Raw genomic sequence first — 27,812 nt, 5'->3', positions numbered from 1 at the left:
CCTCCCCTCTCATTCTTCTTGACCTCCCCATATAGAATGGAGTCTGAAGGGTGAGTCCTTTTTAATTATGGCCAGGGAAGAAAAAACTCACACTGTTTCTTTCTTGTTTTTTGAGGTGAGACCTGGGGGGACGGGGGCGGGGTGGGGACTGGAATGTCCTTCTGTGCAAAAAGTGCAGTCAAGGGTGTCCCACCCGGCCGCAGGCTGGGACGCACGGGAGCCCCCATATTAAAAGCAAAATGTCTTTCCCAAGGCTTTTCTCATCGGGCCGCTTAGTTCCTCGCCGACCCTGGCTGGTAGCTTGAAAGGTCTTGTGTGAGCCTGTGTGGGGAGGGGGCTTCTCAAGTGGGAGGTACCCGGGGACCCAGCTGGGACTGGAAGGGTCTCAATGCTGGCCAGATTAACTCGCTGGAAAGGGAAGTAATAATGGCACCTCTCATGCAATTAATAAAGTTAGCGGGGCAGGGAGTCTGGGAATGCGGCTCCGGCGGAATGAAAGAGCAGATGCCGGCGCGGCAAATTAGAGACGAGCCTGAGCCCTGGGAGTGTCTCCCCTGAGGCCACCCACCCCGAGTGCGGGGGGGCCTGCAAAGAGAGCCTGCAGGCTGACCAGCCCCTGTCGCGGGGCGGAGAGGGGGCACAACCCAGGGCAGGGAGTTTGCAGAGCTCCTGGCACTCGGGACTTCGCCCTTCAGCAAGGCAGCCTCAAGCATCGCAGGCCTGAAGCCACGGGGCGGGGGAGTGGTGGTGGTTCAGGCCCCGGCAGGCTGGTCACTGGGGGGGGTTGCATTTGGAGCGGGGCACTTGGGCAGCTCAGTATTGCCTTGGACCGTGTGTAGTCACCAAGGGCGCTCAGGTCCAAGAGCTTTGCACTGCAAATGGAATGAAGCCCAGCCGTGAAGGTGGCTCTGCCGGGTTCCCCTGTTACCTGGGGGGCAGACACATGTGACCGTTGCTGGGAGAGACAGTCCCCAAGTAGCCGTGGCCCTTCTGAGTTCCCACCATCTACGGCGGACTCCGCGCAGTGACAGGCATTGCCAGCCTCCAGGCCTGGACGCTAACACGACAGATAGAGCCGGAAAGGAAGGAAAGTAACGGGGACTCTGGCATCCTACAGCATCCTGGGTGCACCCCTCTGCTTTCAGCAAAATGTCACGCAGGGGGTCCCACAGAGGCCTGTGGCTTGCTCAAAGGGGGTTCTCAGCCAGGGACTGGTGCGGACGGAGGGGCAATGGGTACAGGTGGCAATCCCAGATGACATTTCCCTGGCTCTCTGCAAGCTGCGTTTCTCCAATCCAGCCTGTCACCTGGCTGGCTGGGCTGGGAAAGCCAGATCCATGCACCCGCCACGGGGCTGATGCCTTAACATAACTTGGGCTTTTGTGCGGACGTGGCTGGATCATTATGACTGGAACGGTTTGGCCTCATTCGCTCTGGCTCACGGGAACTGGGCTCTGGGCTCATGGCTTTCCACCTTACTGCACAGGGCCTGGGCACGCTGGGGGCATTGGTGCCTAGGTAGCTCCCCCCACCTCCATCACTGTTCATCTTCTCAGCCCCTGCCAGCTCGTTAGTGCCTCTGTTCATGTTTAGGCTGGCTCTATCCAAACCTAACAGGTTTGGGGTTGAGGAAGCAGCGCTGGGAACTCGCTGCTGCTCACAGAGGCATGTGGCTTTGCTGGCTGGCCAGGTAAGTGCAGATTCTCCCCCAGCTGCTGAGACATCTGTGGGCAGGGTGAAGACCTCAGAGATGAAAACATCCATGGCACCACCTGGGCAGAGCCCTGCGGACCCAGGAGACCAGGTGAAGGAGGTAAGTGCTCCCTTAGTGGTCTTTAATGCAACTCCCCATGAGCTGTGTTGGTGACCTGATGGTGGGGGCTTCATCTGATGAGTGCAGCTGCTGGCTCTGGGACAGGCAGACTCCAGAGCAGTGCCGAGGGGAAGGACAAAGGAGGCCACGGGCCCAGCCTTGGCACTGCCAGACACATCAGAGGTGTCCTGGGGGTAACCTGATCTAAACAACCACTTTTCACACTCACTGTGCACTGATGACAATTGCACTGGGGGGAGGGGGGGAGTCAGTGACAGCGTCACATGGGGAGGTGGCCTCTTATGCCACAGCCAGAACCCAGATGTTTTGACACAGATTGGGCGCACACAGCAGGCATGCCCTTGAATGCTGCGCAGCAGGACAAACTCCACCGGAGCTGCCCACAAGCACTGGCATCTCTAAGGATGACGCCTGCCTGCTGCACAGAGTGAAACGCCGCATTTCAGCCCCTCAAGGGCAGCTCTCACCTTTCCTTCCCTGCAGCGGTGCCCACTGCTTTGTCCCACCAGTTTCAGGCGCCAGGGGGCACCAGCAGGTTGCAGGTTGGAGTGAAAAAGGCAATTCATTGCATCACTTGTTTTTTGCTGGGCCTCTGGCTCTGGGCTCTCAGGGGAGGGGGCTGGGATCTTTCCCCTCACATGCAGAGCAAGCCCTTCCCCGAGTATCTGTGCCAGGTGCGCCACTTTGGCCACTCGCAGGGACAGCTGTGGGGGCTGTGCCCCAGATTCAAGGCCTTGTGCAGATAGCGGGCACTGCCAGGTGGTGGGGTTTTCTGGTCACAGGGCAGGCAGAGCCCACTGTTGGCCACTCCAAGTGTCAATCCTGAGAAGTCAGGCTTCCTTCCTCCTGGTTACCTCCCGGGGTTGTCCTTTACAGGGGACCGAAGAGAAGAGGGAGTGCTGAAATAGTAGCAGGCATCACAGCTACCACTAAAGTGAGGGTGTGCATATGTGCGTAGGGGCCAGAGCAGCACAGCACCCTCCGTGTATGGCAGACAGCTCACACCAGCGTGGGTTTGTGTGTGGAGAGGTACGCGCGTGTAGGTGTGTCGGGATCACTCCAGCACGGCACCCTCTGTGTATGTGTGCACCAGGTGCTATTGAACTGTATGATGGATCCCAGTGTTGTGAGATGAACGCACCCCGTTGTACGGCTTTGTCCCCATTGAGAAATGGGGGGTATGCATGGAGGGGGAGCGCAGAGGTGCAGGCTGTATCCCTCACCAGCCCTATATAGGACACTTGTGTATAAGTTAGGTACGGAAGCATGTGCCGTGGCAGTCCTTCCCGTGGTGACTCCCAGCTGCTTGGTGCCAGCGTGGGCTCATCCTGATGGGGGCTTGCTGGGGAAGGTGGTGCAGGGGAGGTTCCTGTTACACTAATCAATGGGGTGGGGGTCTAACCTGGAGTTGCAGCTCCCCCATGCAGCAGGGAAGGTGCCTGCGGGGTGCTGTGCATGTCCTGGGAGGGGAGATCTGCCTCCCCAGGCACCCCTGGGTGCAGGGAAGAACCTCAGCCGTCACCCCACCTCCTCCCCGTGCCCCGCAACACCCGTGCTCTGCAGCTGAGGAGTCTGCCGGAGCCATAAGGATCTGCTGCTGCAATTTATCCCTCGCCTCCAGCCCTGCTGCCGTCGCTGCTGCTCACTCCAGCCCCAGGTTGCCGAGGGAGGCGGTCGCCGTAGCAACGTGCAGTGCGGCGGAGGGAGGAGATGCTGGGAGCAGGGATGGCTCCCCGTGGAAGGGCAAACCTGCCTGCAGTAGGGGATGCGCTCCCTTAAAGGTAGGTCTGTTTTGCTGCTCTCCTCTCTTGTTCTGCCTCCGGCTCACCCTGCGCCCGCTGCATTTGTCAGACCCAGAAGGATGCATTTCGGGCTCGCTGCACCAAGGGGAGGGAGCCTGGGGTCGGGGTACGGCTCGCTTTGGCCTACCAGAGGGGTGTGCAGGGCTCAGCACTGCCGAGCTGGGGGCACCTGTCTGCTCACTCAGCTCCAAGGCGGGTGCCGGTTGTGCACGTGTGCGCCGGTGGGGCAGCACGCGCGTGCCCGTCTCCAGATGCACGCAGACGATGGACATGCCTGGGGCAGCCTGAATGTGCCAGCTGATCTGTGTGCTTGCTTGGGTGAAGAGTGCTCCTGCGTGTGCCGGGCACGGGGACATGGCATAGGCGTGTGACGCCGCACACAAATTTCTGTGTCCATCTTGAGGGAGACAGAAACTCCTCCCCAATCGCCAGTCTGTGCTGCAAACTACTGCAAAAGGAGCCCTCTCCCGGCAGGGGCTCAGTGGCATGCCTCTTCCAACCTGCCCCCACCCCTCTCCTGCTGTCCTCTGGGGACCCCCTCCCGCAGTGACACCTGGCCCAGGAATGGCTTGGAGATGAGCCTGGTTGAGCAAGCACATCACCTGGCGGATTTCTCCTGGCAGACACAGCTGCGTTGGCTCGGTGACTTTGCCGGTGGCTTCTCCTCCGAAACCCTCAAGTCCCTGCTGAGAGACCCTGCGGCACCCTGCATCTGCAGAGGGGACAGTGCCAGTCGCCAAGGGGCACTGCCCATCACAGCATCTGGTAAGGAAACCCAGAGGTGGGAAGGCCAATCTGAAACGCAGCCCTGTCTGCTCAGCGCTGGCAAGAGCCCCATACCTGGCAAGAGCCCTATGGGTCCGTCGATGGGGGTGCACCTGCTGCTTGGGTTGCAGTTCCCACCTCTGGTTTCTGGGCTCGTTTCATTAGCTCTTTGTCTGGGTGCTCGGGCTGGGAGGCGTCTGGCGTGAGTGGGCCTTGCGGCATTCTTCACGCCTGAGAAACTGGGTTAGCATGCATCTGCCTGCCATGCCACATGTGGGCCATCGATTATTCATGGGGCACTGGAGGTGCGGGCCGCTTTCCAGAGTGATGGGGTCGGATCCGGAGTGCAGCGGAAAGGATTCCAGCTGGGAAAAGCGTGCGGTCAGATGATAGCCAAGGTGTACGCAATGGGAGACAGGATGCCCCCAGTCTCTTCCAGCCCCACCAGGTTGGCAAATGCATGTCTGTTTTGTCCCTTGGCTATGTAGGACTAACAGTGGTTCTGCACTTTGGGAGCAGCCCCTGGACAAAAAGTGCCCGGGAAGTGCAAAGTGCTGTCATTGTTATGACCATCACCCCTTGGTGAGCAAGGGCTTCCCTGCACGCCTTTCTTCCTGTGACCTGCCCCATTTCCCCTAGGCATCCTTCAGGGTGTGCTAGGCTATGGGCAGGACCTCCAGGCTCTCCTCGTGGCTGCAGATGAGCTTGGGGAAGCGTTCAGCTTGCAGTCCTCCCTTCTCACCCCAACTCCAGAGCTGGCTCTTTAGGGAGAGGGATGGCCAAGGAGACTGGATGGAGGTGGTTGTGGTGAAGGAACTCCTGAAGAGGGAGCCCTTGGATTTAGCTGGACGTCCAGCACCGCCCAAGCTGCCTTGGCTCGAACACTGGGGGCCGGGGAAGGGCAGAAGCATGCGTCTTCTGGCCTAAACCCTTCGGTGCCACTGCCCTGGTCCAGTCCCTTGCGTCTGGCTCTGTTTCCACTGTACTTCAGGGTGCACGGGGTGTTCTGGGAAGTCTGTGTTGCGATTTGCAATGGCAGGGGTTTTTGCACAAGACCTGACCTGCTGGAGCCTCTGAGCCTGGCGCAGGCAGGGAACCCGCTGCTCTCCCTGTGAGCTGCCATATAACAGGGAAGGGGCATCTACCGGGAGCCTGCAAGCTGGCAGAAGCAAAGTGTGTTTCCACCTGGACCTTCAGCCAGAGAGAAATCCCAATCACTGAGTTGGCCCCGATCAGGGCTGGGCTGGGAGACTGTCCAGGGAAACTGGAGCGGCTGCCAAAGTTTGTTGTGGCGATCCATTAGCCGACGCTCTTGCCTTTGGGTCAGATGGGAATCAGTGCTGCAGGCTGGTGCTGGGCTGCCAGGTAAGCTCCTGGTCTGTCGTGGGATGAGCGAGTTCCTTACAGGGCATCGTTTCCCCGGGATAGGGCACCAGCTCTCCTGGTGGTCAGCCAACCACCCCGTTCCACCCCAGAAGTGGCTGCCCAACAACAGTGCTCCAGACACGTACGTCCTCCTTGCTCTCCAGCCACACCAGCCAGCCACAGCGCAGGATGTGTCATCTGACGTGACGTCTCCTGAATTTTCTGGGGAGAAATTCTGCCGGTAGCTCTTTCCCACCCCCTCCAATAATTTGGCTGCCTTATTTTTGGCACCAGGAAGGAGCCTGACAATATGCATTGAGAGGTGTCGTTTTAGGTCGCGCTGCGAGAGGGAGGCAGGGCGGGCGGGCGCGAGAGCAGTCACCTCTCACAAATACTGCTTCGTCATGATGCTGGCTAATTCTCCTCTTGTTCAGAAATGGTCTGAGCCAGCAGGAGAGGTGGGGAGTGGTGCGCGCACACGCAAACACATGCACTCACACACATTCTCTCTGACTGGCTTCCTAAACCCACCCCGCTATCACCACTCAGGGCTTTGCAGGCACTGCCTCTGGGGCTGGGAGATACACACACGCACACACACACACCACACACACGAGCATGCAGGGGACTAGCACACTCTCAGCCAGACCCCGACAGCGCAGCAGCTAGACCCAGCAAGGACAACCGGCTGGATTGGCTCTAATACTGCCAAGCCGGAGGCAGAAGGAGGGGAAGACAGGCGACTGCAGGCAGGGGAGCAGGCGCTGGGCTCCTGGGGCTTGTTGTTGTTATTGCTCGCGGCTTGTTTTTCGGGCTGGAAAGCCATGCGGGATTCCTGGAAGAGGCTCCGGTAGCTCCAGCTGGGTGAGTCAAGCGCTCAGCTCTGCTACCTCATTGAGCTTGCACTTGGTCCCTGCCGCGGCCCGGCGGGGGCAAGGGGCGGGAGGCACATTCCAGGCAGATGCCATTCCACGCCGGTGCCCGCTCACAGGCAGGGAGGCTGCGGGTAGCATCACCGGTGCCTCCTCCTGCCCTGCTCGCCTCATGCTTCTCTCATTGCTTTTCTTACCCCTTTCCTGCCCTCCCCTGATTTATTTTTCCTCTTCGGCTGCTCATCTGCGCTCCCCGGCCCCTGGCTTGCAGCAGGCCTCTTGCTCCCCCAGGCATCTGGGACTGGGGTGGAGGCCTCAAGGTTGGGCATCACAAATGGCGTAGTTCCCATAAGTGCCCCGGGCATAATGGGGGCAGGGGGTTCGGGTGTCACAGTGAGGTTCGGGATCGTGCCGCGCTGGCGGCGGGTTGCTGTGCCAGGGTTTTGGGGCTGGGCACTGCTGTCTGGGAGTGGTTTGGCGTGGAGTAAGACGCCTGGGGTTGGGCCGTTCGAGATGCTGGACCAGGCAGCAACAACTGATGGGGTCACAGAGCAGCGGTGTGTGCTGAGAGTCCTGCGCCGCGCCCCGGAGTCGGTATGTTTGGAGAGGAACAGGGATGTCCCTGGTTTCTGACAGCAAAGCGGCTTCCCCAGCTGCCTTTCTGAGCGGGCACAGAAAAGCCCTGGCTCTTCCCGCCCCACCCAGCAAGGGCACACCCAGCACTCATGGCAGGCAGGCCAGAAATGCTGCCCGGCTGGGCCTTTTGATAGCCGTTTCCTCCTGAGATGTGTGTTAGTGACTAGCAGGAAAGCGCTAGCCCGGCATGCTGCCCTCACAGCTGTGTGTCCCCCGCCCTGAGTGGGGCATGCTGCCCTCACAGCTGCATGCCCCCCCCATCCAGCTGCAGACTCCCATAGAGCAGCCTGCTTCCTCCAGCTGTGCTTGGCAATGCCATTGTGTGCCCTGCTGCTCCCAGGGCTGCGATGGACATGCATCGAGGGCCTGCAGCCTCCCCAGGACTGTCTGTGGGCTGAGCAGAGCACCAGCAGCCCCCAGACTTGCAGGAGAGCAGCAGAGGGTTGCAAGCAGTGAGCAAGATGTAGGAGTAGGAGGGAGGCGGTGGATGGGCTCCAGAGTGAGCTGGAGGGCCAGAAGAGGATGTCTCAAGGGCTCTGGCCCCTTGGCCTGCAGGTCACAGGTCAGAGAGCAGCCTGGGTCAGCACTGAGCCCCAGCTGTGCCAGTGGGCAGCAAGTGTGCAGGGTCCAAGCAGGCCAGGGACCCCAGCGCAGCAATCCCTGCTAGTGGACAGCAGCAGGCAGCCCGGGGTTTATCAGCCAGCAGAGGCTGGACTCCGCTCCTGCTCCAGCAGAGGCAAAGCAGGACACCCCAGGACCCGCGCTGGGTGGGAGGGGGCAGGCTCAATGGCAGCGGGGCCACGATGCCAGGCCAGTCCTAGAGCTGGACACCCACTGCTTGCAGGAAAAAGGGCTCCTGGCTCACTGTGGGACGGGGATGCTCATGGGATCAGGAAGCAGGGGTGGCCTTCTCACGTACCCAGCTCCGCCTGAGGCCTCCAGGCCTGCTCATAGGGATAGGTGTGTTGGAGCCGACACAGCTCCAACCCCAGCCTCACCTGGAGTCCCACAGCTCCGGGATTTCACTCTGGCCTGTAACAGATTTCTGCTCCAGCGGTGGGCTGGGACCGTACAGCATCCCTAGGGCTCTGGTCCAGCGAGCTGGTACAGACCTGCTGGCACCACACCGGGAGGAGAAGGGATTGGTCTAGCCGCTCCATGACACCTGGAGATGGCCGTCCAGCCGGTGGGTGGGTAAGGAAGGGCAGAGCTCCTTGGGGTGCACCAGCTGCTGGGATGCAGGGGCTCTGGCTGGCCTGGTTCTGGGATGAGGATGGGAGGGACTGGCCATGCTGGACAGTGGAGGCCTGCCAAGGGCCACCGTTTCCATGTCCCTCTTTCTGTTGCTGTTCTTGTGCATGAAGCTCGCTGGGGCTGGGCTTGGCTGGGTGATCGTTACTGGAATCCAGCCTCGCCCGTCTCCGTGTCGGCCTGGTTGGTGATCATCCCTGTGTTGTTTTGCGTGGCGCTGGCGTGCTCAGGCTCATGGCAGGCAGTCCAAGCCCCTGCCCTGTGGAGCGTGCGGTTGTGGTGTGCAGGCACAGGGGCAGCTTGGGGAAGCCTCTGGAAGCACTGAGTGAGCATCTCGGAGCTGATTGCAGGGTTTGTGCCGCTGTCCCTGGCAAGGGCAAAGCCAGGGGGTGATGCTGAGGGCTTGTGGCTCTGTTCACCCACCTTGCCCTACAGGAAAGAAGTGAACAGGCCCTCGCCTCTCCATGCACCACGTTGCTTTTCAGCAGGCTGCCGGCTCAGGAACCCCATTCGGTGACGAGAGCCAAGGTGGGGCTGGCGGGGGCCACCTAGCAGCGAGAGGGAGAGGTGGGCAGAGGTTATGGGGCAGGTCTGGGTACTCCACTGCTCCCTGTGAGCAAAGGAGGTCACACAGGGTTTGCTTTACCCTGGTACTGTTGGTCTGGTTTGTGCTGGAGAGCTGGCCTTTCTCGGTTGGGCTCACTGTACGGGGGTTGATCTCTGCTGGCCCTGTCTGCACTGGAGGGTATGGCTGTGCGGACAGGGGCGGAAATGTTGCTCAGGCGTGGCATGGACTTGCACCTCTGGTGTATATGCACAGGCATGTGTGTATAAGCCTGTCCTGCTGGGGCTTTTCCCCGCAGAGGAAGCCAGAGGCTGTGTCAGCCCTGGGCTGTTTCAGAGCCGGAGCATGCACCCCTGGGTCATTAAACCCCTTTCAGTGCAACCTGGTTCTTGAGAGAGCTCCCAATCCCTGGGGACCTCCCACCAGCGTTGAAAAGAGGCAGCGCCTGCACTGCTGGACCCCGCCTGGTTACCTCAGCTAGCCATCCTGGAGCGACCCGCTGGCTTAGCGCTGGTGGTGCCCGTCAGGCCCTTGGTTGTGCCTGCCTGGGTGTATTTTTTTGCAATGTGCTACACAAATGCTTTGTAATAAGGGCCGGGGACCAGGCTGGGAGCGTGAGCAAGGCACTGCTGCTCTGTGCTTCGGGCAGGGAGTGGCCTGCCAGGGAAACTCGCCCTGCTGAAGAATGAGCCCCCGCCCCTGTGCTGGGGGGTCCCAGGGGGCCCTATGGGCTGAGGCCAAGCATTCAGCCCCTGCCTGCCCAGCCCTTCCCCCCAGGGTCGGGTTCTGCTGACGCTGCAGCTTTGCCAACAGGTTGTAAAGCTAGAAGGGGCTGCGGGAGCCCGGAGGGAGCCAGGTTGGCTTTGAAGTGCCTTGGAGAATAGCGGGCCTGTCTCCTGCCTCCCAGCCCCACCACAGAGCCAGCCTGCTGGCACCAGGGCCTTCTTGCCTGGCTGCCTGTTCCCAGCCTTGCCTTGCTGTGGCTGGCCATGAGAGCTCAAGCCTCTGGGATTGCAATGCCTCCCCCAGGTGCCAGACTCCAGGGTTAACTGGAGAAGGGCCCTGTACATAGTGGAGGTAGTGCCACTCGGCTGGGTGCTTGTACAGGGCATGCACAAAGTGCAAGGCACCGCAGGTGTGGACTGGCCCCCTGCAAACTGAGAGAGAAGGGGCTAGTGCCAGCGCAACACCCAGGAGCGGGGTTACGGCGCCGCAGGCTGCAGCTGCCTGGGACCAGGAGCTGGTTGCGTTAGCAGCTGTCTAACAGCCAAGCAGCCCAGCTGATGCAAGTGCTGGTTCCCTGCAATAAATAAGGGCCGAGCCTTTGCCAAAAGATGAGCCTACCCACGGTGCTCAGAAAAGGAAGGGGGAGCCCTGCCTCCTCCTGTGGCCCCAGGGTGCTTTGGGTGCCCCCGTCCCAAGATGTGGGGAGGGGAAGGGAGGCTGCTGGGGGCTGGCTACTGTGGACATACGCACATGCCCCCGACGCCCCCAGCGCTCAGTCTGGGTGTGCCAGTGGCCCTCCACTGCCCCAGCACCAAGCCCTGGCCTGCTTCCTCTCCCCCACACACCAAAGAGATGCTCTCAGCAGAGGCCTCCCGGCGCCTCGCCTAGAGGATGAGCAGGCTAATCCCACTTTAAACCCAGATTACATGTCACGTGGGCCTTCTCCGTGCCCCACTGCACCGCGGCCACCCCCTCTCCAGCACGCAGGGCTAACTAAAAGGGCATCAGGGCCACAGTCAGACTCTGGCCACGCAGGAGCTGTGCTCCTGGTCCGAGCAGGGCCATTGCACTGGTATGGGGGGGGATCAGGAGAGTCAGAGCCCCCTGCCTCCTGTCTCAGCTCCTGCGTGCAAATGACTGTGCTGGGTCTGTGGGAGCAGGCAGCAGTGATGCCTTGTGCTTGCAAGCTGTGGGTCTGAGGCCGTGTCTTACAGCTGGGATCCGTGCAGCCCAGCTATACTTATCCCACAGGGCCTGGCCTGGGAGCAGCCACTTTATCAATGGCATGTGCTGCCCAGAAGCCGGCAGGGTGCGGGCTCTGCCGGTGTGTGCCGCTTGAAGGCAGAGACTGGGCCCCTTTGGCTGAAGGCAGGGATCCTACAAGCCTGTCGCTTCAGTGCTTAGCAGCCACCTACACAGCTGAGTGGGCTGGAAGGGAGCTGTCAGTCTTGGCATGCCACCCACCCTGCCGTGAGCAAGCTTCCCTGGTCGGGGAAACATAGCCCAGCCGCTGTACTGCCCAGGGTGCTGCACACACAAGAGCCGCCCCCCAGCCAAGCACCTCTGCTGGGTGATGTTAAACAGCTTGGGAGGAATAAATTGAGAGCAAAAGAAGAGCAAGCCCCCTGACAGAGAAGGAAAGCAGGGCTGGATGCAGATAGACCTGGGTCTGTGTCTCCCGTGGCAGTGCCACCGCCTTGCTGCGCAGGGTGGAGCAAAGCAAGCTTGCAGGGCCAGACGCGGCTGCATCGTCCCAGTCTCTGTAGGCAGCTCATCCAACAGACTAGATCATTGCCTGGGGCTGGCCAAGCACCACCTTCCTCCGCATGGCCGCCACAGCTCTTGTTGGCTGCCGCTGAGGTCTCCTTTCAGCCGGGGGGCAGAGCGGCTGCTGCTTTCTCACCTGCTCTCACCTGCACAGGGCCCAGCTGGCACTGTGCTTGCTCAGGCAAACTCACAGGTCCTGTCCCCTTCAGTACCCCATCGGCCCCAGGCTGCTCCATGGGCACAGGCTGCCCTGAGCTAGTGACTGCTCCCTGCCCGTCATTCTGGAGCAGGATGGTTGCTGGCTGAGGATGCACCGGGCAGGGGACAGGGCAGAGGCACCAGTGCTGCCCGCCCTGTGGGTGAGGGCGTCCGGCACTAGGCTGGGTGGGTGGTGTATTGGCTAGTGCTTGCTCGCGCTGCACTGCAGGAGAGAGCAAGCCACTGTCTCCCGCCTGGTGATTTACAAGCTATTATCGCCACTCAATTGCAGCATTAAGATTTCATGGTGAGGCTGTGCCTAATGGACTCAGCTGGTGTTGGTCGGGGAGGGAAGAGGCGGTGGCTGGGTCGGTGTGCATCAACAGGAAGCCTGGGGGGGGCTGGAGCGTAGCCAGGCTGCAGCAGTGAAGATGGCACGGTGGCGAATGCACCTTCCTCCGTCTTCGCCACAGCGGGGCTGAAGCTGGGGTCATGCCGGCACGGGCAGAGGCTGACGGCACGCAGGCTGCACTAGGCTGGCACTTGTGGGGCATCGGCTTCTGTCACACACACCAGTGTGCCCAGGGTCCCCCATCGGGGAAAGGGGGTGACCATCACTGAGTCCGAGTGAAGAGAGTCCTTGGGGTGCTCTGGTCAGGGGTGGTGGTAGATATAGCCCTGCTCTCGCACGTGGGTGCCTGCAGGGACCCAGCACTGAGGTGGAAGGAGCATGTTGCACGGAGTAGGGGCTCTCTGACCTAGCGACTGGCTGCCCGGGTGACTTGAGACAGCATCTGTTTGGGAGAGGCAGGCACGGGGGGGCAGTGGGTACGGCGCAGACCTGGATTCGAGCGTGTGCCGGCACTCCCGAGTTGCAGCCAAGCTGGAAGTTGTGCCAGCCTCACCCCCGCTGGCTTCACAGGGGCTGTGCCCATGGCTGGTGGGAGAGTCCCTCCCTCTGCCTTGGCCTCCGTTTCTTTACTTCCCTCCCAGGACACCCCGAAGCTGAGCTCCCTATGCGGCGGCAGGGCTCGGGGCTCCTTGGACGGGAGGTGCCCCAGAAATGCCAAGGGCTTGTGGCTTGCTTATGGTTGCACCTGGAAGGCCTCGTGTGCAGGGGACAGGGCCAGGCCTTGCCCACCATGGACCTGCTTGAGCCCTTGAGTGCGAGCAAATGTGTGCGTGTGCATGTGTGTGTGTGTGTGTGTGTGTGCACATGCACTGGGGCGTGTGTGTGTCTACAAGGCAGCTCACTTTCCTGGAAGTGCTGTCAGCAAGTATGTCCCTGTCCAGCCCTGCTCTTGCTGATGCTCGGGGCAGGGGTAGGCAGAAGGCAGCTTGGATCCCTCCAGACTGCAGCTGATGGTGAGGATTTCCCTGTTCCCTACCCCCCGCAAAAGGATATTGGCCCTAATCCCCCTGGGGCAGAGGGGGAGTGGGCTGAGGAGGAGGCTGAGGAGGGCAGGGGAGCCCCGATGCCAAGGTACCAGCATGTCTAATTGAAGGCACCTGTCTCCCCTCTATCCTGGGATGGGGCCGCGAAGCACAGAGGAAGCCTTGCCCTGTGCCAGAGCACTGGGGTACTGGGCTGGGAAGCAGAGGGTCCATCCAGGACAGGGCACAGCATCAGCTGGGAGTGTAAGGAGCCTCCATACAGGATGTCCCCTAGCCCTGTCCCTCGCTGCCCAGACCCCGAGCACTTCCTTAGCCCCATCCCACGCACCCTATGGGCTGGCCGGCTGCGGGCCCCGTCTGCTGCAGGAGCTTGTGACCTCTCCCTGTCCCCGGGTGGTTTATAGCTGAGAGTCTTTCCCATAGCAACCCTTGCTGGTGAAATACCAGGGGAGAGGAACAACGCGAGGCAGAGGCAGAGGCAGAGTCCCCATGCAGAGGAGGAGTGAGGGAGGGAGGAGGGCACGGAGGAAGGGCAGGACCCGAGCTGCAGCTTAAGCCCTCTCCTGGTGGTGGCTCCTGTCCTGGCCTCCTTCCTCTAGTCTGTACAAAGACAGGCTTGGCCGCTGTGAGAAGTCCTTGAAGGGGCAAAGGCAGGGGAGAGCCAGGCTCCTAAATCATGTCAGCCCCGCCGTCCGCACGGACCTCCCGCCCCCACGCTGGCTCTCCACCCCCGGCACTGCGCTCTGAAAGGCGCTGTGCTGTGCTGTGCTGTGCTGCTCCCTAATCCTGCCCTTTATGCCACAGGCCAGTATGTGCATGAAGCATCCTCTGTGCCAGCCCCTGCCTCAGGGCTGGGCAGCAGAGCCAGGAGCACTTTCCCCAGCAGCCCAAGCCCCTGATAGGAGTGGGGTGGGTATGTTTGAATCGGGTATGCAGGTTGTAGCGATATTGGTCTAGAAGCCAAAGGAATCAGGCCTCGTGGTAGAGGTGATATGTTTTATTAGACCAACTAGATTTTTGCACACAAAAAAAATTCTTTAATTTTCTCCTAGGCCTGAAGAAGGGTGTTTGCGCCCGAAAGACTGCAATTAAAGAATTTTTTTTTTTTGCAAAAATCTACTTGGTTTAATAAAAGATATCACTTCTACCATGCGTCCTGACTCCTTTGTGTTTGAACCAGGCGTGCCTCTGTATGTGCATCCGATCTCCATGCCCTCCTGTGTCTGCGTTTGCCTGGCCTTTTTTGCTCTGGTGTGGCTCTCTGGAGTACGAGAAAGAGCTTGTGAATGCAAAGCTCGAAGAGGAGGGGTTTTGCCTCTTGTTGTCTGCCCTGTGGCAGTGAGTGCCACAGCCTGTGTCCTGCTCTGGTCACAGACTGTCTCTGTGCGGGTAGCATGCCTCTCTCTGGCAGGGTAGAGGCAGAGGTGCCCCTCCGAGATCGACCCCGGGCAAGCTTTGAGCACGGGGCAGAGACCTCAGGCTGGCCTCTGTGCAGAGGGAGGGCAGGCAGCTGGTGCTCTCTGGCTGCTTGGCTTGTTCTTAGCTATAAGGAGTCCACGTAGATAAGACCTGTGAGCCCTGATGGCTTGGACAGGCTCCCAACCAGGCACAAAGCTCAGTGGTCTCCCAAGCTGCTGGGAGGCCCCGGGGCTGGGGCTGGTCTGTGCCCTGGGGCCGGGTAGGAGGAGGAGAGATCTCCCTTCTCTCCTGCTTGGTCCAGCTGGGGCCATGCGCTCTGCTCCTTCCTGGTGAACTCAGCCCAGCCCTGACAAGGTGGCCCGCCTTTTTTGTGCAGAAGACCTGGCATCCCCGGCAGCTTCTCTCTGCTGCAGAGGGCCTGGGGGGAGCAGGGAGCACAAGGTGGGCAAGGGCGGGGTAGGCATGGGCTCCATGGCAGGTTGTACATCATTTTAGGTTTGGGTTCCTGCTCCCAGCCCCCTCCCCTTGGAATTCATTGGAACTCTGTTAAATCCATCAGCACCACGCCATGGCACGGAGCCCAGGTCAGCCGCGGCAGTCACGGCCCTAGCCAGCTCTGCCGAGCCCCAGCTGGCTTTTGCCTGGTCCTTTTTTGCAGCCAGGCTTGGCACAGGGTGGAACCGGCCCGGCTCCCGGTGCACGTGGACCCCGGGCCCCGCAATCAGAATCCCAAACACGCAGGACCCGGCCTTATCTCTGGTGCCAGCAGCCGGCGCCTGGGCGCGTGGTCTCAGGGCCCTGCGCCTGCCAAGAAGGGCTTGGGCTGCTGGAATCACTGGCCCTGGGAGATTGGAGGTTGCCATGGAGAGTCCAGCTGCTGATTTGGGCAGCGGCACATCTGTCTGCTCCTGATAGTGCAGAAGTGCACGGCAGACAGCCATAAGCCTGACTGCGTGAGAAGGGGCAGGGGGCTAGGGACAGCCCTCCCCTACTCTGCCCCTCTGCTCCTTTTCTTCACCCCACAACACCTATCTCTCTGGCCCTGTCAGCTCTCTGCCCTTCTCCTCTCTCGTTCCCTCTCCCCATCTCCATCTCCTTATCCAGGTGCTCGTCCCATTCTTTGTCTGCCTTGCTGTCTGTCTTCTCCCCTCTGCCCATCCATCTGTTGGGTCATTTAGGCTCCAGCCCAGTGGGTTCCTACCGAGCCCAGCCCTGCCTCGTATTGATCCACCTCATTTAAGCTGGTGCGCACATGGCTCCAGAGGCCCGGGGCAGAGACGCTGCTCTTGCAAACCTATCATTCTCCTCCAGCTTGCCCTGCCGTCCTGGGGAGCAGGGCGGGAGCCCTGGGTAAAGGGTGTGGGAGCCGGCAGCCACAGGCCCTGGGGGCTGCTAGGGTTGGAGCAATTTCCCATGATGTGATTATGCTCAGTAACATGATTATCATCTAAAAATATCCACTTGTCGCTCTGTACAGGAGGCCTGAGCAGCTGCTTGGCTTCACCCTGACAGCCCAGTGCAGGCAAATGGGGCTCGTGTGCTAGGGCTGTGTGAAGGAGTGGGACGGGCTCGTGGAGGAAAAGTTTGAGGATGAAGGTTTTTCTCTGATGCATTCACAGCCTGCTGCATTCAGCCTTGGGCTGGGCCCTGCATGAAGACAGGAGCCAGAGCCGAGAGGAGGCAGGCAGCTGGTGCTCCCTCTTGCCCTTAGCTATGAGGCACTAATGCTGAGTCTTGTGCTGGGTGCAGGGTAGGGTGTGAAATGGGTTTGTCACAGGCACTGGGGGAGGTCTGGATTGCTTGACCCCAGGCACCCAGACCAGCAGGGCGGTAAAATGGACTGGGCCTCCACCCCGGAGCTGTGCTGAGCAGCCCTATGCCCCGACCACTTGCGGCTCCCATCAGCAGCCACGAGAGCCTGGCTTCCTGTCGCCGCCGGCCAACCCGGAGGGCTCTGCTAATCTGCTCCAGGCAGATCCCAGCCTCTGCAGAGCCATTCCCCGAGAGCCTGGGAATCCAGCCCTGGCTTTGCCAGCAGCAGGGCCCCTGGAAAGTCTGAGCTCATGGACACCGGTCTGGTCGGATGCTCAGCCTGACAACGCATCCTTCTCCAGCATCCTTCGCGCACAGAGAAAGAGGCTTTCACTGCCAGACAGAGCGGACCTTTGCCCTTCCTGCTGCCTCCTGCCGAGGGCTGCTGTGCACTTCACCAGCCCTCTTGAACCGCAGGTCCCAGCCCTGTCCTGGGAGGGAGGCAGGCAACAAGATCTCCTGCAATAAGGCAGTAGGAGTAGCGAGGGACCCAAAGCTGCATGACACCTTGGGCATGTATAGAAAAGGATATCTGTCCGTCTGCTGGCTCCCGGGGCTGGAAGGAAGATAGCTGGACCTGGCATGCTTGCCCGCAGCGGGGTACCCGGAGTCCCACTGGCCAAAGACAGGCCTGGATCTTCTCTGAGCCTGCAGAGGTGCTGGCAGGGGTGAGTGCTGGGGGACATGGGGCTCTTTCTGTGCATCCTGAGGAGCAGGCCTGTCTCTGGGACATCCTATCCAGAGACACAGGGACGGCAGCCATGCCGCGGGACAGTGCTGCAGAGGGAGAAGGACGCTTTTTTTTTTTTGGTCTGTTTTTTTGCACCGTTCCTGGAAGCACTGTTATACCAGGTCAATGCATGGAGTGGATGGAGCAAGCTCCAGTTGCATGCTGGAGCAGGAAGGCTTGGAGCAAGCCTTGCTCCTGGATGGAGAGGAGAGGAGAGGAGAGAAGGCAGCTGTACCTGCCCAGTGACAGCACTTCCCTGCTAAGGCAAAGCTCCTCTTGCCCCATCTCAAGAGCCAGGGGCTGCCTTGAAGGCAGAAACAAGTGGACCCCAGTAATGCTGGAGCACATGAGGTCTCTGGCTTGCAGGTGCTGGATGCCATGAGCTGAGGACACAGGACGAGCCACCTCCTTCCTCTCTGAAACTGGGACAGGCCTGCAGCCTCTCACAGCTGAACAGTGATGATGTGCAAACCAGCACCCCCCATCCTGACACACACACCAAGCTTGCTCGGGGACAGTTTCTCCCGTCCACATCCTGCAGCGGATAACAGGTCACAAAGGCAGCCAGGACGCCCGCTCTGGGCCTGGGGTCGGGGGGATATCGATCGGAGGTGCCTCTGGCAGGCAAGTGCGTCTGAAGGACGAGGGTTGGGTTTCAGCTCTCGGACCCGAGCGCGGTGCGTGCGGGGGGTGGGGAGGGCCTGGGGCTCCAGCACTCAGAGACGCCACTTGTGGATCTGATAAGGTGCTGGCAGGGAGCGGGGCGGCCATGCGGCTCCGTCACGTGTCACCTCCCCATGCGAGAGGCGCGCATGCAGCGCAGGGGGCTCGCCAGACCTGCGGCTTGGACCCGAGGCCAGGCCGCCCGACCCTCTCCTCAGCACCAAGCCTCAGGTAACGCGCATCAGACCCGCAGGCCTGGCCCCACACGCTTGGCAGTAACCCCCAGAGGTCTTGCAGCGGTACCTCTGGGTGGGAAGGCAGAGCAAAGGGTCTAGCCCTGTCAGCACCAGAGGCAGAGGAGTGGAGATAACAGCAAGGCGGCCTTTGGCACAGCCAGCCTCGTGCCCGCCTCACCCTGTCTGTGCCTGCCCTTGCATGTAGAGCAAGCCGGCGAGGATGCCTGTGCTGTCCCTTGCCGTGGCGTAGTACCACCTGCCCGGGGGTTAGCTGGCAGTGCAAGCAGAGCTGCGCCCCCGCCATCCATGCACTGCTCCAGAGGCTTCCTGGAAGACCCTTGTCATACGGTGTGAGGCGGGGAGGGCAGGATAGGGGGGGAGCTGGCCAGTGTGTCATTGCCGGCAGCCTGGGAGGCGTCCAAGCTCTGTCACTTCCCATTGTGCGGAGAACAATGGCTCAAAACAAGTGCGGCCCTCCCTCTGCTCAGTGCATGGAAAGATTCAAGGGGGGAGGAAGGTTTCTTCCAGGCCAGGAGCCTGGGCTGGCTGAGATCAGGCACTGCCCACAGCAGCAAAGCTGCAGCAAGCTGGGACTGCAGCCATCCGCGTGAGCGCCAGACTGGGCTGGACATGTGCTGGGTGGATGCCAGGACCCCTCTCGGCGTGTGACCCTGCCCTGGCTGGACAGCTGCAGGCCATGCCTGGGATCTTACCTCTCCCCCTCTCCGTCCCCATTGCAGAGGGAGCCCGTGACCCACGGCCTGGCATAAGAGTCCAAAGGGATGTGGAGACACAGAACTGCTGGTACGTGAGCACCTGACCAGGCCACGACCCCTGGCCCCCTCCTGCCCCAGGGCCAACCACTAACGTGGGCCCAGCTGAGAGCCAGCTGGGTCTCAGCACTGCAGTCCCTGGAGCTTTGCCAGGCTCCAGTCCCCCCCAGCTTGTCCCTGCAGCCCCCCGCTGAGCCTGGCGATGAATATTTCAGACCCACCATGCATGCCTCACTCCACGTTGGCGCCAGGCTCCTGAGTGCAGGCAGCCTGGCCTGGCAGCAAAGTCCTGGGAGGCAGAAACACTTGGCAGTGGAGACCTCTTCACCCTCCTTTCTGGGGCCAGGGGATGCTGGAGAGGACCTCATGGAGCTTGCAATCCCAGCACCCCTTCCCCCTCCAGCCCCCACCCCGTATGCTGCTCAGGCCAGAGCCCGGTTCATTTCCAGGGGCCAGGCACTGGCAGCTCCATGCATCCACCCGGGGTCAGTCATGGCTAACAGAGGTGCCTTCTCCCTGCAGGACGCTGTGAATGACCCCGGCCTTCCAGCAGCCAGCTGAATGGAAAGGCTACAGAAGGTAAAGGGGCTGCCACAGGTGCTCCTGCCCCAGCCCCCCACTGTGGGAGCAGGGGCAGGGGCAAGGAGGGGCTGGAGAGTCCAGCCGTTGGGTGCAAGAGCCTCTCACCCCCCGTTGCAAGCCCAGCCCAGCATGGAGTAGTGGCCTGGGACCATCAGCTGGCAGATGCCAGGCGTGTGCAGCACAGCGCTGGCACCAGTCGTCCAGGCAGGGCAGAGGGCAGGAGCTGGCACTGCCCGCTGTGTTGCATTGTCTCGGAGGGGGTGTTCCCCCTGCCTTTGGCAGCATTGACGGAGGAGCAGGGCAGGGCAGGCTGGCCCTAGCAGAGCTGGCTCCTTGTCTCGCCCTTTAGCCACCGGGCTGTGCAGCTCCCTCTGCCCTGGGCATCCCTGCCCGGCTTGCTGGAGTCTGGGCAGGCAGCACCACCTAGTGGTTACTGCAGCAAGCAGGGACACATCTGCTGAGCAGCTGGGCTCAGCATTGCTCCTCCCGGAGACCTCACCTTGCTGGCAGGGGGCAGGGAGCTGTGGGCCCTTTGGACCCCGGTGGCTTGACCCTGAGGCTTGGTATCTAATGGAGCCAGATTCATGCTGGAGGGGAGTTGCCTGCGACGCTTCCCCCTCCCTCCCTCCTTGCCTGCATGCCTGGAGCCCGGCCAGGATCAGAGCAGGGCCCGGTGGGGATACGGCCACTTCCAGCAGCTCTGGAGGGAGGCGGGTTTGTGCAGGAAGGTGCTCCCTGCCACCAGCAGACCAAGCTGCCTTGTGCCCTGGTGCCCAGGGCTTCCCTCCCTACTAGCATTCAGGGTGCAGCAAGGCCTGGCGGAGAGCTGCTTCCCCTGGCATTGCTGTCCTGCACGCGCCTTGCTGGGGGGTGTCGTTGCTGGGCTTCCTCCTCCCTCCCCCTGGCACCCCCAGCTCTACCGGCCACGCTGCTTGAGCAGGTGGCATTCACACGTGCCTCCTCCTGCTTTCCAGCAACCCTTGACCTCCCCAGGGAGCGTCGGCTCCTCCCGTGGGTCCAGTGTCCCAGGATCACCTTCCAGCATCGTGGTAAGTGCAGCCCCCCTTTGCCAGTACGGTGCAGTGGTTTGCGAGGGAGTCCGCTCTACCACAGACCTGGAGCAAGTCACTGCCCCTTGCCGCATGGGGGAGGGCACCGGCTTCCCCGCAGGCTGCGAGGGTTCAGTTCCTTGCAGGGAGGGACCGGGGGCTCTTGGGAGAGGCCCAAGGCTGAGAAGGAGCCTGTCCGTCTTTGCAGGCCAGAATGGATAATGAGGTGCTAGGCTACAAGGACCTGGCAGCCATCCCCAAGGACAAGGCCATCCTGGACATCGAGCGCCCTGACCTCATGATTTACGAGCCTCACTTCACCTACTCCCTCATGGAGCACGTGGAGCTGCCCCGGAGCCGAGAGGTGAGGGCATCTCAAGTAGGGGTGGGCCCCTGTGGCCTCCCCCCAGGCCAAGGCACTCAGCTGATGTTGGGCAATTCCCATCTGGCTCCCGGGGGCTCCTGGCTCCTGCTGAGATAGGGAAAGTTGTTGCATGCTAGTGATGTCTGCAGGCTGCAGCAGTTAAGTGTTGGCATCTGCTTTCCTCCACAGCGGTCCCTGTCGCCCAAGTCCATCTCTCCTCCTCCTTCTCCAGAGGTGAGTCCTGCCAGGCGCTGCCCCTTGCACAGCTGCTTATCACCAGCATGGGATCAAGGGTCTGGCTCAGGGAGCCAGTGACTAGACAGCCTCCCACCTCTCTCCTCTGACACTGGGTCTCCCCTTTTTCAGGTCATCCGGGACTGGATGGAGAACAAGTCTCCAGGAAGTGCCTCCCAGGCAGCTAGTCGCCGGACTAGCAGCATGGCCCGGACTGGAGTGCACCACTTCCACCGGCCTGGTATGCCCCACACCCTGCCGGGGGCTCAGGGGCCATGATCCCCTGATGTCTGTGCCCAAGCAGAAACCCCAAATCACTGCTGCCCTGCCTTGCTGCCAGGCAGGATTACAGCCAGAACTGAACTCAGCCCCGGGCTCTCTCCTCCCCACCCCTCCAGTATGCAGCAAGGGGAAAGCTGCCTGCAGTGAGAGAGCCTCTCTCCCCTGCTCCTTGGCTCTTTCCTTCAGTGATATGTATCTCCCTGTTTTCCCCTGGCCCCTGAACCTGCCCCTTCCCCCAGAGATGGACAAGATGGAGCTGAACATCTACAAGAAGCCCCCCATCTACAAGCAGAAAGGTGAGCACAGCTGCGCCCCAGCTGGGTGCTCTGGATTTGAGGTTTGGGGCACATGTCCTTGGAGATGGCAACCCTCTATCCTGCCTCCCCGTCTCTTCCAGAGCACCCGGCAGGAGCCCAGCATGGCAAGCACATGATTGAAGACCAGATCATCGAGTCCTCCAAATTCCCAGCAGCCCAACCCCCCGACCCCAACCAGCCGGCCAAAATCGAGACGGACTACTGGCCCTGCCCTCCCTCCCTGGCAGTCGTAGGTAGGCGACAGAAGGGTGGTTGATGCCCAAGCTTGGGCAGGTTGATGTGGGCATGGGAGCCTGCTAAGAGAAACAAAATGGGTGCTGGTGACTTAAAACACTGTCATTGTGGGGATGGAGGGACCAAAAAGCCAGGACTCTGATTGTGTGTGACTGGAGCAGGTCCCTTGAGACACTGGATAGCCCTGAAGCTGGGGCAACTGCCCCCTGACTCCCCTTGCCAGCTGGATGGCACACAGGGTGGTATCAGTGATTTCTTAGCTCTTCTCTTCTCACTGTGCCTCCCCAGAGACAGAGTGGAGACGGCGGATGGCCTCCAAGAAGGGTGAGGAAGAAGACGAGGACCTCACGGAGGAGATGAAGAACCTGCGTGAGCTCCAGAAGCAGGAGCTGAGTAAGGTACGGGGAGGCTGGGGCCATGGGGTGCTCGGGGACAGTGCAGGGGGTCTGCCCGGGCAGAGACTGGTCCCTGACCCACATGCTCCCTCTCCTCAGGTCACCTCCAACCTTGGGAAGCTGATTTTGAAGGAGGAGATGGAGAAGTCTCTCCCCATCCGGAGGAAAACCCGCTCGCTCCCAGACCGAACGCCCTTCCACACCTGTGCGTGGGGCCGGGCGCAGACCAGATTTGCCCTTCCCCTCCCCAAGCCCAGGAGTCCTTCCCCAAGCCTCTCCCTGGAGTGGGATCCATGCTATGGAGATGCCTACTGGGACCTCCTTACAGTACCTCTTACCAGGGCTGGGGGTAGCAGAGAGCCGGGAGCTCCCCTATTCCAGCCCAGTTGCTCATCCCCTTGGGTAACCCAGCCCCTGCCGTGCTTTCTCCTGCAAACAGCATGGGGGTGACTGCATTTCTGTCTCTTTTTCAGCTCTGCACTTGGGGAATTTCAAGTCCTCCTCCCTTCCTGCCTCTGGGAGAAGCACCCTCACCAGGGTAAGGGAGGTTTCTCACCTCTCCAGATGGCACCAAGCTGAGCTGCTCCAAACTGGAACCCCTTCCTGCCCCCATGCTGGGTGGGTGCTGCCCTGCACAGGCATGGGCTGTATGCCTATGGGGCAGGCAGAAGGCTTCCAGTGAGGAAAGGACCAAAGCCAGGGGGAGCTGCTGGTGGGGGAACCCAGGCCTCTTTCACCCTTTGGGGTCACTGCTGACACCATCCCTTCTCCTTCTGCAGCTGCAGTCTGCCGAATTCAGCCCAGCAGGCAGTGAGAGGGGGAGCCCAGGTAAGAGAAATGCAAGGTTGCAAGGACAAGGGGCAGTGCTGGTACCCACTCTGGCCACTCCCAACCAGCTCCCACATGCAACACAGCTGTCAGGGGCACTTTGTCATGAATCCCCAGGGCTAGATGTGCAGCAAGAGGAACTCCACCCAGCCCCCTGGGCTTCAGTGGGGTCTGGTTCCTGCTTGCCGCAACCCTGTTGCTGCACTGCTGTCCCTTGTTCCCACATTACATAACATCCATGGGGCAGTGGTACCCACCTTCTGGCCATCCCCATAGAGACCTCCCCCTTGGGGTTGAAAGGGTCACAGAGGCCCCACTAGCCTTGCATGTCTCTGTACAGCGAGGCATAATATACAAGCTTAGTCTGCCACTGCCTGTGCCAGGTGTCATCCATTGAGGACCAGGCCGCATTACTCCCTGGCGAGGGATGGAGGTGGGGTTGACGGCCATGTACCTTGTTCCTTTGTGTTTTACAGGCCTGCAGGTAAGCCCATGCCTGACTGCAGGAGTGGCGACACAGCAAGAGGTGGGGTGTCCTGGGCCAGGGAGGGGAGAGAGTCTCTCCCTTCTCTGCAGGGTCAGCATCCTCCTGCCCCACTGGGTGCCCGAAGGAGAGAGCTGGTGCCAGGTCTCCGATGGAACTGCTGGTGGGGGTGGGCACCGGCAGGGCAGGGGCTGGGGCAGGACAGCGGGGATGTGGGTCTGGCGAGCCCCGGAGCTGTGGGAGGGTGCAGCAGGACACTGTTGGTGCCTGCCACTTTAAGACCTGGGGCCAAGCAGCCAGCAGGTGCTTAATTGCAGTGGCCATTTTGGAGCTCTGGCCGCCCATATAAACAGGGCATTTTGCTGCCTGGCTGGAGAGGCAGCAACATTGCCTGGGTGTGAGGCTCCATAACATCCTGGAGGTAAGAGAGGAGCTGTAGGGGATGGCTAGGAGGTTCCCGGTCCTGGGCATGACCTAAAACTGCACCCTGCCAGGAGTGGGTGGCCTGCTGGGGCTCTCAGTGGCGCGGGAGCCCCCAGTAAAAGCCAGGCCAGTTACCACCCTGGTGAAAGGTGGGGCAGGGCGCCTTAACCCCAGCTCCCACCTTCGGGTGGGTCACCCACTAGTAGGGCCCAGAGGGCAGACCCCAGAAGATAGTGGGGCTAGAGACTCAGAGACCTGATATAAAGAGTACCCTCAACTGGTCAATGCTGGGGCCAGGACCAGGATGGCGAAAGGTCCCAGGGGGACCACACCCGAGAGGGGAAAATAGTTTCGGGGAGCTAGATGGCCTGAATGAGGGCGGGGTAGGCTGTCTGATTGGAGGGGTCCTGACAGGAGGATTCTGGGGCTCAGTGCAGGGCCGGTGATGTGGATAACAGCTGGATGCCATCTGTGAGGCATAGACTGTGGTGTAGGGGAGGTACGGAGCTGCAGATGGTGCCCCCTGGCATCGGGGCAAGAAATGGGCAGCCTCCTGCTTTAATTAACATCAATTAATTAATTATCATCAAGGCATGGCAGGCAAGAAGTTGGGTGGTTAGCCCAGAAACAGGTGGGCAGGCCACAGGGAAATCGGCCCATAGGAGGCCCCCCTGTTGCAGAGAGAGACACCGCAGAGGTGCAGGGATGAGGCTGGAGCACTTCTCTCTCCAGTGCCTGGAGGGAAGCCTGTCGCCCCGGCTGTCGTTCAAGTCGCATGAAGGTGGGGTGGGGAGAGGGACTCTGACATGAGAAGCTCTGCGCCCCAGTCCTGTGGCTTTGCTCTTTGCAGAACGGCCAGAGGGGGAGGATGGACAGAGGGAACTCCCTGCCCAGCATGCTGGAGCAAACGGTAAGGGCCATGGCTCCAGGGCCATGATTCAGATGATGCACACCTTTGGCAGTGGCTGGACTGGCTGCATAAAGCCTTATGCTATAGGAAGATGTCTCCTCCAGGCTGGGGTGTGGATTTGCAGGAAGGGCATGCGTCAGTGGCGTGTGCCGCCGACCACCTGAATTGGGGAGGCATGATGGGATGTGTGCCCTGGCAGGCTGGGCAGTGGCGATGCAGGGGAAGACAGGGCAGGGAGCAGCGTTTCCATCTAGCTAACCTTTTCTGTCTTGCTGTCAGATTTACCCCTACGAAATGCTGATGGTGACAAACAGGGGCCGTGTGAAGCTGCCCCCAGGAGTGGACAGAACCAGGCTAGAGGTATGAATGGAGCTGACCCCCCTAGGGGACTGGTTGTGGAAAGGGAGGGCAAGGACATGGCAGAGAGTGAAGCCAGGCTTCCGGCCCAGGGGCTGCATCTGCACAGGAGACCCCGATTTGAACCTGCACCTTTATAAAGCTCAGTCACGGCTTCCAGTTTTAACCTGACACACGAGTCCTTGCTGAGGCTACATGGGGTGAGCAGCTTGGTTACAACCGAGCACCCTGTGGGTATAGATGGGCTTAGGCACAGGGTTGGTCTCCCTTGGGAGCCATTATTAATTAGCAAGTCCTGTAGGCAGATGTACACGCGTGTTGACACACGTGCCCATGGAACCTGGAGTAAAAATGTCTCCCCTGCTCTGCCCCCCTCGCAGAGGCACCTGTCCCCCGAGGATTTCCTGCGTGTCTTCGAGATGTCCCCCGAGGAGTTCGGGAAGCTGGCGCTGTGGAAGCGGAACGAGCTGAAGAAGAAAGCTTTCCTGTTCTGAGCCCGGGCCCGGGCCCGGCCCCTCCTAGCTGTGATCTCCATTAGTGTCACACACAATCCGCATCGCAGCCGCTTTAGGGCTCTCGAGCCGGTTTTAACTAACAAACACCTCCCTCCCTTCCCGGGAGAGCACTGATCCCCCGCTCCCCCGGCTCTGGGGGATCTGTGGCCCTGCACCCCTCCACTCTGCACCCCTCACTGGTATCACTCGCTAATGCCTGATGGTCTGGCTGACTGGGGTCCCATCTCTTGGAGACTCAGCCCATGGCTGCTCTTAGTGGAGCAGGGGGCTGGGGGAGCTAAGCAAGGCAGGAGGAGCAAAACCCCCAACCCCAAGAGGGCTCGCTCGGCAGGATGGCACTGAACCGGGTGCAGGGGGGATCTGGAGGGGAGCAGCGGTGGGCTTGTTGCTGTGCCCTCTCGGGCTGTGGTGGGATGACGGGGGCTGTGGCAGCCTCTCGCAGCACAGCAATTGAGATAGGATAGGGATGCCCAGGTGTTGCGGGGCTCCAGGCATTGCCACAGCTGCGTGTCCCCAAGCTACTCAGCAGCGAGGGTGTCACCCCTGCTGTCTCGGTCAGAGCCAGCCCATGGGACAGCATCTCCCTGCTTGTCCATCCATCTGTCTGACTGTCCCCTCCACTCCCTGCAGCCTGCTCCCTGGGGCTCTGCTCGTCAGCCCCTAGTCCTCTTGTCCCCTCCCTGGGCGAGCTCCCCCATGCCAGCCTCCCCTGGGTAGCGTGACCAAAGCTTTTAGCTCACCTGGCCCCAACTCTTGAGTGTGAGTGGGCCTGGCCCTCGCCAGCTATGGACTTTGCTGCAGACCCCGTGCTCAGCCCCACACCAAGCCAGGCTGCTGCCCTGCTGTGCACAGGAGTTTGCCCGGGCAGTGGGTGAGCACGGACTTGGGGTGCAGCCCACGGGCAGGCTCAGCCTGGGCAACTCTCTGTGCCACCCCTGGCAGCTGCCTTGCTCTGTGCCCCGCCAGCTCCCCAGGGACAAGTTCCTCCTGAAGACCCCTTGCAGAGGGGTCCACACAACCAAAACACTGCCACAAGCCGCAGGGCACCACGGGGCCATGCAACCAGAGGGCTGATGGGCACATCCTGCCCGCTGCGCCCTGGCCTGATCCTGCCTGCTCCTAGGAGGGAGCTGGCAAAGCAACCCAGTCAGCTGCCAGAGCATTAGCAGAGGACATGGCCCAGAGGAGACGGAGGCATGGCCATGCCCCAGGGCAACAGCTGCCTTGGGGCAGGCCAGCGCACAGCGGCAGAGGGCTGTTTCCCTGCTCCAACGCTCAAGTCCAGGCACATCCGAGTGCAAGTGCAGGGCTGACCCGAGCTCGGAGCTGCTGCCTTTCTTTTGCCTGAGGAAGGGATGCGCAGCAGGACATCGGAGGCTACTTAGGCGCACTTTGGAGGATGCTTGTGTGTGACGGGCCACGGAGCAGAGAGGAGGGCTCACGGATGCGTGCGGCCAGCAGAGAGGATGGTAGGGCCAGATCAGTGTCCAGCAGGCTGGTAGGACGAGCTACCTGCCCTGGTGCTGATCCTTAGCGAGTTGTTCTGCACGGGGGAAAAAGACCCACGGCACTTCTCCACCCACCACGGAGACTGCCCAGAGCAGGGAGCCGTGCACAGCATGCCCAGGCCTCCCCCCGCTCGCTAGCCGGGGAGCCCAGCTCCTAGCCAGCCTCACCGGGCGGCCGCCAGGGAGCCGCCCCGCTGCCCCCATCGGCCCGCCGCTCCTCCGCCAGGGTGTAAGGGATGTAATTTATTGGGGACTCGCTGGCCCTGGCTCGCCTTTCACTGCTCCGAGACAAGCGACATATCTATAACTCTCTCTCCCTCTCTCGGGCCGGGGCGTCCCTTCCGGACTCGCTCACTCCCCCTTGGTTTTTCTTTGGGCGACTTGGATCTTTTTTGCTGGTGTCCGAGACTCCGTGTGAGAGTGAGGTTTGCTTCGCATTAAAGGTGAACTGGCTTTACCGGCCCTCTGCCCCGCGCCTCCCTCGCCCCGCCCGGGAACGGGCGGCGCGCCGCGGCCCTTCC

The 27,812-nt window shown here is 61.1% G+C and overlaps 1 protein-coding gene across 5 annotated transcripts; it reads left to right on the top strand.

Moving 5' to 3' along the window:
- Position 1: 1 nt before the first annotated feature.
- On the top strand, positions 2 to 27,753 carry DMTN (dematin actin binding protein). 5 transcript variants are annotated; one of them, XM_090056286.1, is made up of 20 exons: positions 5 to 50; positions 1,713 to 1,813; positions 3,456 to 3,615; positions 4,260 to 4,401; positions 18,777 to 18,840; positions 19,332 to 19,388; positions 20,366 to 20,440; positions 20,649 to 20,804; positions 20,994 to 21,038; positions 21,171 to 21,279; positions 21,560 to 21,616; positions 21,718 to 21,870; positions 22,160 to 22,269; positions 22,366 to 22,471; positions 22,740 to 22,804; positions 23,046 to 23,094; positions 23,571 to 23,747; positions 24,852 to 24,911; positions 25,191 to 25,271; positions 25,649 to 27,753. In XM_090056286.1, exons 6-20 carry the CDS (start codon positions 19,371 to 19,373, stop codon positions 25,804 to 25,806), a joined length of 1,419 nt encoding a protein of 472 aa, XP_089912412.1. In that variant the 5' UTR covers positions 5 to 50; positions 1,713 to 1,813; positions 3,456 to 3,615; positions 4,260 to 4,401; positions 18,777 to 18,840; positions 19,332 to 19,370; the 3' UTR covers positions 25,807 to 27,753. The 5 variants fall into 5 exon arrangements, with proteins under 5 accessions (XP_089912415.1, XP_089912412.1, XP_089912413.1 ...); XM_090056289.1 differs by lacking the exons at positions 25,191 to 25,271; positions 25,649 to 27,753 and having other exon boundaries at positions 2 to 50; positions 23,571 to 24,874; XM_090056287.1 differs by lacking the exons at positions 5 to 50; positions 1,713 to 1,813; positions 3,456 to 3,615; positions 4,260 to 4,401 and adding an exon at positions 6,290 to 6,630.
- Positions 27,754 to 27,812: the final 59 nt, after the last annotated feature.

This window comes from Crocodylus siamensis, chromosome 6, assembly GCF_052110815.1.
Source record: "Crocodylus siamensis isolate JL-2025a chromosome 6, ASM5211081v1, whole genome shotgun sequence".
Classification (NCBI taxonomy): domain Eukaryota; kingdom Metazoa; phylum Chordata; order Crocodylia; family Crocodylidae; genus Crocodylus; species Crocodylus siamensis.
The sequence above is the reverse complement of the archived record's forward strand: the minus strand, read 5'-3'. Positions and strand labels throughout refer to the sequence as shown.